We start from the raw sequence: 10900 nt of genomic DNA, 5'->3' as shown, positions 1-10900 counted from the left end.
CCCCCCGCTGTTGGAGTAAGGCTTTCATCTTTTAACATAGCACTTATTGTCAAGACCAACATAGAAGGAATAGCTGCACAAGGTTCAGTTCAGGAAAACCGTGAAGGTAGGAACCTGTAGAGTAGAGACTTTTAGGATCCAGTGGAACTACATTAAGAAACAGAGGTTTAGAAGAGCATCAGTACCAGACTTTCAAGTCTGTTTTGGAGAATGTAGAACCTCTCCTTGCTTCAGGTTGTAAAGAAAGCCAGTATACCCAGCACACAGCAGCTGAACTGATAAGCAATCTAAGAATTTCAGTTGTCTCATTTGGTTAAACAATTTTTAGTGAGGCCAGAGAGACTGGTAGACTATATTAGGGGTGGGGGAAGCAAGAAGAGGGATCATGTTTTCCCAATCCATACACTCATGAAATCTGCAGGACAGCAAGCAGGGAAGGGAAAAGAAGGAGGAAAACATACTTAAGTGAATGAACTTAGATAACACACAAAAATATTTGTACAATACACAAGTGCTTTTCCAATACAAAAGTTATTTGAATCTGTATTTACATTATGTATAGGCATTTGATGTTCTATAGTCTCTAAATTTAGGAAGTTTATGAACAATGTGGGCAACCTGACTAGGACTGCCAGCCAGCGGGTCTCTCTATGACATAGAAAGTAAATCCCAAAACTTGGGCTAAGCAGGTACATATAAGTACTCTGACTAGTTGCATATATGGACATACCATGGTAAAACATTGACAGGACCCATCTCCAATCCTGGGGCCAGGTGGTACCAGTTACATCCTGTTATAGGGCACATAACCTTACATCACCCCCGGGCTCCATGAGACACATTTGTAGCCTGAAGACAAACATTTAGGTGGGGAGAGGAGTCATTCACATTAGTTTCTGTTCAGACTGCTAAACAGAAAGCTGTAAGTGGCACTTTCATAGCAGAAAATTGAGAGTACGTGGTGCATTCCCTCAGTAAAAGGTACAGGCATATAGGAACAAGCAGGAGGCATCATCTCATCCAGGATACTGTAGCAATAGAGGGAGCAAACCTTGTACAACCTTGCCTGTATCTCTACTAGAACTGGCTCCTGGAGTTTCCCATACAGCATCCAAACATTGTCCACAACTTGAAGTAACAAAAATTAACCTCATTTGTTAAATTTTCTCCTCCACTGAAAGAGCAGCTTTCTAGTTGTATCCAACGGCATGCTAATTCATATTGGACAGAGCAACATCAATACAGTAGTTAAATCTAGGTTTTGCTCTTAGTTATTGTGTAGTTGGGAGGTTAACAAGGAACATGAGTACACAGTTGTGTATAGAACAGCAACCATTTCAAACACAGCAAACAGCAGATCAGGCCATGCAGTTAAACCAGCTGGTATGAACTGGGAGGATCAGGAACCAGCGAGTTCCCTTGCTCCAATTCAGGAATGTCAAATACGCACACACCTACCTGCCTCCCACTATTAGGGAAGTAAACCACTGCTAGATTTCCTTTTACCACAAACCTATGTAATTTGTTATGTTAAAGACCAAAGGCATTCCTGTCTGGTACCTTCCTCTGCAGCATTTAACCACAACAACAATTTATTTTAAAATATTAAGCCACATAAGTTATAACTTACGTTGTTACATATCTAAAGAGAAATTGCTAGGAACAAGTTGCTTCAAGACAACTTCAAACCAAATAAACCATTAGAATATAAACCAGCCATCCAACCAGATGAAGTTCTCTCACATCTGCAGTAGTTTGAATACATCAGGCTTCGTAGAAAATCCTGAAAATAACAGTCTAATATGGGGTATTTCAAAAGACAATAAAATTATATTCAGCAACAGACTATAAAGAAGCAGTGTTCTAACAGGCAGGATCATGAACTAAGGACGTCCTGGCTTTGCCCTTTCTGTGTAAAGCAATTTTCCTTTTTAGTTCTTTCACCAGCATCTTTCCTGACAGCCTCACATACTTCAGGAACCTATTCAAGCAAGGATTTGCTATTTCTCTAAACATTTATGCAGGAATTAACACAGTGGGAACCTAATTTGGTTCTGATCTCCAGACTAGGAGAATAGTAAGACATATGCATGCAGCAATAAAATCAATGTCTTTCCTGCTAAAAGAGAAACAAGTGCCATTCTATATGGATTCAGATACTGCTAATACAATCACATGTTCAAGTAAACCTAAAATAATGCCCTACATATGTAATTTTGCGATAGTATTTTTAACCTCAGACATCATCCACACTGTGTTCTTACAAGAAAAAAAAAAAAAAGGAGGAAATTACAAACACTTAGTACCTAAAAAAACCACTCACACAAATTCTGTTCCCTTCAGACATCTTCCTTCTACAAGTGCTGGCTGTTATCAAATTACATTGGTATAGTTAATCCATTTGTGAGACACCTAGAATTATTTATTAAGTAATGACAAAAAAATCAGAATTCTGAGAACACAAGAGAAGTCTCAGTGGGATATTACCAATTCTAACAAGCTTTAGATATTCCAAAAAGCTGGCAAAAATATCCAAATAAGCTATTTTCTCTCCTGGAAATAAAACCATGGTTAGCAGAATTCAAATACTGAACTATTATGATACAACCAGAAGTATGCCATGTGTGCACAGTTACAGAAAAACCTACAGAGTAGAACTCTTGTAAAAGCAAAAAAATATTTTAGAATGGAAAAAACTTACTTGTGCATATTTTCCACTCCTATTATGATCATGATATAGTAGGAAATTCCACTTTGTATAACAAAATGTAAGGCATACCTAGGGGAAAAAAAATCATTTTATTTAGAGCACGCATTTTTTATTTAAGCACACATTTAACATGGAAATAAGAGGTTCAAATTTTAGCTCCATTACTGCTTCAAAAAAAACCTTTTGTTCTATTTAGGTTTTCTGCAGCCCTCCCTTCTGTTGCGAGCTTCCCCCTTCAGCACAGCACAGACAGCAGTAATGATCAAAACCCACAGACTTAGCTAGAATTCTCCAGCTCATAAACAAGAATATAGTAAATGCTGATAATCCTTCAAAAATTAACAAAATACAGCTCATAATACTTCCACTTAGTATTATTTTGTGTGTAAATAACACTAATGTTTTGTGGTTCGATTTTTATACTCATCTTTTTACCTGTTTGCAACCACAGGTATCTCAGTTAAGGCCAACAATATCTTAGTATCCATAATATCAGTATACGGGAAGATTTCCCAGTCAATTGAAATGGTAACTCTGTCCAGCCAGTCTCTTTGCCCTGTGTCATCAATAATTGATGAAGGGATGGTGGTCATGACTGTCTCAAAACCACAACAAACCTCCACACTAACAACCCACAGATTTATTTCACAAAGGTGATCTAACCTCTTCTCCTTATTTGTTTTCCACAGCTTACCACCACAGCTATCCACATCACGGTTGTGGGGTTTTTTTGTTGTTTGTTTTGGTTTGGTTTGGTTTTTTGTTTTGTTTTGTTTTTAAAGGAATTATACTTCAGTAAGGTAGAACACTGTGGTAAACCATTGCCAGTGGTTGGGGAAAAGCATCTGATCTGCAGTAAGTTGATTCCCTTTCACTCTGGTACTTTAAGTGCTTCAGTAGCATACTCGCATGTGCTCAAGTGACACACTGCTCTAGTTTTGGAACTTTTCTCATAAAAAACCAGCCTAAAAAGCATAAAAAGCAGCCACTATTTTATTATACTGATACTGTTTTCTTTCAGCTCATCACCAGCAACTACCTAATTTCACTCTTCATCTATTCACAAGGAAATGTCTTCAAAGATTTTCAACAAGAAACCCAGTTCTATCCAGCTAAAATCCTACAAAGTCTACACATGATGAACTGAGGGAAAGCAATTTCACTTGGGTATTAACTGACCTTGAAAAGCTTGACTTTTTATGGATGATCCAATCTGTACACGCTCCCATGCTTCACTACTAGCTAGTCTCATCTAAGATATGACTACCTAAAATTCAAATGCACATTTAATATAAGCAATTGCCAATTAAAAAAAAAACACCAAAATTTTTTGTATCAGCCACATATTAGCAACACTATGTAGCAAAGACAGCATTAGTGTAATGACAAAAATTACAGAGGTTTGCTTCTTAAATGGAGAAAGGGACATAATATACCAAAGCCTGAAAAAAATGAGGGTTGACATGGAGTAACATATCAAGATTACAGTCTCTGAAAACATTTCTCTTTCAGAGTTGTTAACAGTAGCAATATGATTGATCTCTGATTCAAAAATTAAAAGGGATGCATTCAAATACAACATGAAGTAGTAAATTTTCAAAGGGTATTCTAGGCCTTTTATGCTAGTTGGTGTTATCCCCAAGGGCATTATCCCTTCTCTTCCTATTCCACATCACCATCACAAGCACTGCAAAGGTGACTGAAAACTAACACACCTGAAATTGAAGAGAACAACATAATGACTAATAAATATTCTTAAAGAGGGTGTAGATTCCAAAGTACTTCCCACATTTAGGTTTTCATGAGTTTATATGAAAATCTACATTTACTATAAATATTGTATAAGGAAACAGGAACCGTTTCCTTCTTGTACACACACATTGTAACACAATTGAAGAGCTGTTGAAGGTATACCATAAGATAGTAACATGTATGTATACTGAATTCCTTGGAGAGGGATGAGGGGAACCCAACAACCCAAAACCCTCAAAAAACATGTTTGCACAATACAAACTTAAGCAATAGGAAAAAGAGTTGGGACGAGTGTAACAAATGTTAAAAGTACACATTCTTTAAAAAGGTGATACATCTCAAATTATGTTCTCTTTGCCATTTTTAAAAAGCTTTTAACTCCATAATTATAAAGAAAAAAATATTTTACTAAAACTGAAATTCATTGCTAAAATAATTGCTTTAAGTATGATCCAAAGCAAATTAAAATAATCTGGATTTCTGCTATGGCATAAAATTTATCAGGTTATCTTCTCCAGGGCATATTGCCAAAGAGAGGCTTCCACAAATCTTTATTTACATCTGTTGGGTGTGGAGGTTGTTTTTTTGTTTTGTTTTTTTAAAGTCTCCAATCCTCAAGTTTCAGATATGAATATATTGTTAACCTTTTCTAATTACAAGCTATAATTAATCATTTCTGTTTCTAAACCACTGGATACAGAATGTGTTTCTAAAGCTTACACAGCTCTCACAAAAACTACACACAACATGACCTATCTCTCATATCATCCTCCTCATTTGGTGCTAAAACTGGAAGTCTCTGACATCAGATAATTCTCTCAAAGCAGAATACCATGGCCTAAAGTTTAAGAAATGAATGGGAGTTATGGAATTATATACACACACAAGTAAACTGCACATGTAAATGCAAAGAGTAAAACTTACTGATTTTCTTTTCCTAAATTTAGGAAAAGTGATATATACCAAGAAATATTAAGAAGCCTCTGCAACATGCTGATGTAGAGACCAAATCTCTGGTTTGGAAGTCCAGAATTTATTTATACCCACTCTATGTGTGCACAGACACATGTGTGCACACAATCTGTGTATCATCCCACCTGCACTACAGCTTGATAAATTCCCCCTAGTTGAGTAATACTCTACAGTAGTCAGTATAAATAAGTTGTCTTTAACATCTTTATTGATGATCTTGATAAGGACATATAGTGTGTCATCAGTAAGTTCACAGATGACACCAAGTTAAGTGGGAGTGTCGATCTGCATGAGGGTAGGGAGGCTCTACAGAGAGACTTGGATAGATTAGATCAGTAAGCCAATGATAATGGAATGAGTTTCAACAAGGCCAAGTACCAGGTCCTGCACTTCGGTCACAACCACCCCCTGCATGGCTACAGGCTTGGGGATGTGTGGCTGGAGAGATGTCTGGAAAAAAGGGATCTGGGGGTTCTAATTGACAAGCAGCTGAACATGAGCCAGCAGTGTGCCCAGGTGGCCAAGAAAGCCAACGGCATCCTGGCTTGTATCAGCAATAGTGTGACCAGCAGAAGTAGGGAGGTGATAGTCCCCCTGTACTGGGCACTGGTGAGGCCACACCTGGAGTGTTGTGTCCAGTTCTGGGCACCTCAATACGAGAGAGATATCGAGGTGCTGGAGCGAGTGCAGAGGAGGGCAACGAAGCTGGTGAAGGACCTGGAGAATAAATCCTGTGAGGAGCGATTGAAGGAGCTGGGACTGTTTAGTTTGAGGAAGAGAAGGCTGAGGGGACACCTCATCACTCTCTACAGGTCCCTGAAAGGACATTGTAGAGAGGTTGGTGCTGGTCTCTTCTCACAGGTAATTAGTGACAGAACACAAGGGAATGGCTTTAAAGTGCAACAGGGGAGGTTTGGACTGGACATTAGGAAAAAAAAATTTCACAGAAAGAGTGGTCAGACAGTGGAATAGGCTGCCCAGGGAGGTGGTAGAGTCATCATCCCTGGATGTGTTCAAGGGTCGTTTAGATGAGATGTTGGGGGATATGGTGCAGGGGAGAACTTGTATAGTAAGGCTGATGGTTGGACTCGATGATCCCAAGGGTCTTTTCCAACCTGAACGATTCTGTAATTCTATATACTTAAAGGTGAGCAAGCACTTTGTTTACCATGCAGTAAAATGAAACTGGCACTTAATTTTAAGCCATCTTGGGAAGATAAGAGCCATTTAGTAAGCTAATTTTGAAGGGAAAAAAAAATTCACCAAACTAAATGCATACCCTTTACTAGTCCTACTGACAGTCTGGCTTGTTACACTGTGAAAAGATCAAGATATTAAAACAGCAGTCACAGAAAATTTGTGTTTAAAGAAACAACAAAAAAACAAACCACATCCTCCCTTGAAAACATAAAAGACACATCCCCTCAAAAAATATCTCAAAGGCCAGATGTTTTATACTACTAGGAGCATAATCAGTACTGCAGTTCCAACCACTCTTCCTACAAAAAGTCAGATTATATTCAATATTCAAAAAGACACAGCAAGGTCTCTCAGGCAGTGCATATCTATGATAAATTTTCTTAGTCATCACACCTGTGCTGTGCCTCAATACTTCTCAAGCAAGTTTACAGAAAAATTGGTACAAGTTAAATAAACTGCACCTGCTCCATCCTTCCAAAATCACAGGCAGACAGTATGTTATCAGTTTGCAAATGGTAGATCTTGCAAAATTTGTGCACCGCATCAGAAAATTTAAGCTCATTTTTGTACATATGCAGCAGCTAAAACCCACAGAATTAGTTAATAAGGTTCTTCAAAACAAAACTTTCCTTCCCTGCAAACAAGAAATGAAAAATCTACAAGTCTCTTAAAAGTGATTTTAAGTGCAACTTACCATCCAAAACAAAAAAGTGCAAGATAAAGGCCCAAGAGGGTTGCAACAACATGTCTTATAAATGGGCTAGTTTTGCTTGAATGAAGGTATGTTCGAAACCAAATAGCTGCAAGCAAGGCAAACAGTTGGCACACTACAAAGTTGACCTGCATAAAAAAAGAAAAGAAAAAAGTTCTCACACACTTGTGTATTAAAAACAAACAGAAATATCCACACACTATTAACAATTTGTAGAACATTTGGCTCTACCATGGCTCTTTACCACAGCATGTCAGACTCAAAGGGCTTCTCCTGAGAACCTCTCCCTCCTAAAGCACAAAACAGTGCTCCCCTGAGCAGCCAAGAAGAAAACATACATCAAACCTGTGAGGCAATCTGTGCACAAATTAAGGGGGGGGGGAAAAAAAAGGTACCTGTTTTCCTGCAAATTTTCTGTATACTAAACCACTCTACCAACCACTGAATTATTTCTACTCTCCCAGTAATGTGAAGATCTGGGTTGGGTTTTTATCTGTTTTTTAAGTGAGCATGACTTGGAAATAAATATCAGCTACACAAATCACTGGCAGATCACTTCAGTGGCCTTTGGAGAAACAGGGCTCAACAAAGTGCAATTCAGTGGTACATAATCAAATAAACAGTTTGGCTGCACACTGGATTTTCTTCTTGTACATTCAAGTAGGATAGTTTCAGAAATTCCTCCTCCCTTCAGGCTGTTTATTCTAGAAGATAGAAAATCTCTTGTATATTAAAGACATTAGAGCACTGAAAACAAAAGTGGAATAAAAAAAGAAAACCAGTGAGTAAAAGAATCATTCTGACCGTGGCCTTAAAAAAAATACATATATATTTAACAGCAAGGGCATGATAAAGAAATAATTTCCTCAAATACATCAACCACTACCAAAACTGGCTTAAGCCACAAACAGCCAGATGAATCCTTTTTTTAGAAAAGAGCATTTCCCACTCCATGGATTTTCTTTCATAGAAAACCAACTAACAATTTTCTGTGTCTCATAGCAGCATCCCAAGACATCACAAATAATAACTTGGGGACCACTGCTTCAGGTCATAATCATGTCAACACAAGAAATTTGCACACACTGTATCCTCCACTAGTCCTTAGCACAACATTTTTGCCTGTTTGATGCCATTTAGCTGAAATACATACTTAATACAACAGGGTACAATGACAATACTATTTTTACTTTCATGACAGCAGGGCTAATATTGACGTTTGCAGCAACAGGGTGCACATCTCTAGTACTACTCAGCTAGTCCATTCCATCATTTTTCAGCCAAGCTTCAGGCGGTAACAGGTAAGGGTGAGAGTATGCAAATATGGTTATATTTAATGTAGAAGCTAAGTAACACCAGCTACCTACAAAAGTCTCATCCTTGTAACAATTGCCTAGATTCCCCATTTGCAAACCCAAGGATAAGTCCTCTTTTTCTGAATCACTTTAAAATTTCTGTAATACCAAGTTACACCAGCATTAAGTGCCAGCAGGGAAAAGAGTCTCACAAGGCAGGACTGCTCTTTTTAATAAGAGCAATTCCCTGAACTAAACAGTCATGTACACTTTGCCATCCATTCTCTTACTCCCACATTTTCATTATGCTTTTAACAGTATTTGAAAAATCCTAAATAAATGAGGAGATATTCTTTCAGGGCATAACTTGACCTGTTTTCTCTCCTTTATAAGCAATGATGCAAATGAAACAGAGCGAGATTTATAACTCGGGATGAGTCTGTGGATTTAATGGAAAAGCTTCATACAAAACAGTCAAGTTTAATGAACCACTGAAAAGGAAACAAACTGATAATGTTTTTTTAAAAAAGAGGGCAAGAAAGAAAAAATAAAGCCAAAGTAATTAAATGTTCATTCAGTATTGACATTTGGTTTGGATATTTATTACAGAAATTATTCTATGTATACCACAGAGCATGTTTCTGACCCAAGGAACTCACACCTTTGAGAGACTGGAAGGTGGAGAGAGACAGGAGAAAATTAGGACAGGTACACAGTGAAGCTGAGGTGAAGAGACAGAGGGACAAAATGGACATAAATACCTGTTCGTAAGTGGACAAGTTAACACTGCTGATTTTACTGAATGACCAGACCTAACTGCTTTGGCTGCATTACAGATCATTTACCAATTGATGTCTCATGATGCTGCTTTTTTTCAGATCACCTCTCAGAGCAAGCTAGCAAGACTCAGGAAAGAAGAAAAGTCACCACCTGCCTCCTACTGTTACCACGGCAAAGGGTAGAAGTGCTTGGCATCTCTGACCTGGATCATCATCTCTATAGAAGCAGACACAAGCAAAACAACAAACCTTGAATTTCACAATTCAGGATGAGCCTGCAGGTTTAGGAATGCAGAAAATCCTCATACAAAACATGCATAAAGAATCCAAGAACGGTTCCCCCTCTTCACTCCCTACCTGCTGACGCCTTTCCTAGGCACTTGCTCTTGCTTTAGCTATTTACTCAAATGACTAAACCCATATCTTAAAAACAGTATCCCATTAACTAAAACAAAAAACAAACCAAACAAAAAACAAGAGCCACAAACAAAAAGAAAAAACCCCAAACCACTGAACACAAAACCAACCACAAGCCCCCCAAAAAACCTAGAACTTCCCCAATAAGAATAGTTCGAGAACAGCAATAACATGCAGGATATCATTCCTTTAGAACAATCTCACAAGCAAAACCTCCAGGGATGTTAATTCATGACATTGGTGTTTTGCACACACAACTAAATGACTCAAGCAACACAACTTTCTTTTGAAAGCCTTCCTCACAAGTGACTCCAAAACTACCAGTGGGTATTTTTAAACTGTTCTTCTGAACAGTTAAAAAAAAAAAAAAAAAAAAAAAAAAAAAAACCAAAATCAAAATGGAAACATAAAAGATATCACCACAACGTTCACACACATACACCACCCTGTGTTCCTTCTCTACTCTTACCAATCCAATCCTTACACTTGCCTCACAATGCACAGAAATGCAATTATCAGCACCAACTGTTTTGCAGACTTGTATCACATCAAATCCTCCTAAAGTTTTAAATACATATTTGTAAAATCAAGCAACAGCAGTTAAAATTTGAAAGCCACGCAACTTCAGTTTAGCCTTTATACATATCTACTTCTGATAATATTCTTTCTGCTCCTTTATTCCATTTTCCTCAGCAGGATTTCTGATTATGTCAGCAAATGGACAGTTGCCCAGTTCTTGCCCTCATCCTACGACCCATTAAATGCTTTCCATCTGCATTCTACACCGAATACAAAAACCTTACATTTCCCCATAGACATGTTTATGCAGATCTGTCTGTAATGTGGGGAGGACTACATAGAGTAAATGTAAACTCTGCAAGATCAGTATTTCTTATTGCTGTTCTAAAGGTGGGTGACTGGCACACAATGATGAAAACCCAGAGGGTAAAATAAATTCCAACCAACTTTAGTTTCCCAATATCAAACACTCAGTGCCTAGTTTTTCAGTCGTTACTTCTAACAGAACTTTAGCTGAAGCTGTGGTTTGAAAATAAAACTTCAG

General features: G+C 37.8%; 1 protein-coding gene across 1 annotated transcript in view; it reads right to left on the bottom strand.

Annotated features, from left to right (window-relative positions):
• Positions 1-9635, bottom strand: part of MBOAT2 (membrane bound O-acyltransferase domain containing 2) — an 83898-nt gene extending 74263 nt beyond the window's left edge. Inside the window, exons 1-3 of the mRNA XM_026846512.1 lie at positions 9624-9635; positions 7329-7474; positions 2702-2779 (exon numbers count right to left, since the gene is read on the bottom strand). Coding sequence (XP_026702313.1) covers positions 2702-2779; positions 7329-7474; positions 9624-9635 — 236 coding nt within the window. The remainder of the gene's footprint in view (positions 1-2701; positions 2780-7328; positions 7475-9623) is intronic.
• Positions 9636-10900: the final 1265 nt, after the last annotated feature.

The sequence above is a fragment of the Athene cunicularia genome (genome assembly GCF_003259725.1).
Source record: "Athene cunicularia isolate RWA chromosome 3 unlocalized genomic scaffold, athCun1 chr3_part1, whole genome shotgun sequence".
In the NCBI taxonomy this organism is placed as follows: domain Eukaryota; kingdom Metazoa; phylum Chordata; class Aves; order Strigiformes; family Strigidae; genus Athene; species Athene cunicularia.
Note: the sequence above shows the minus strand (reverse complement) of the source record. Positions and strands in the feature narration are given on the sequence as shown.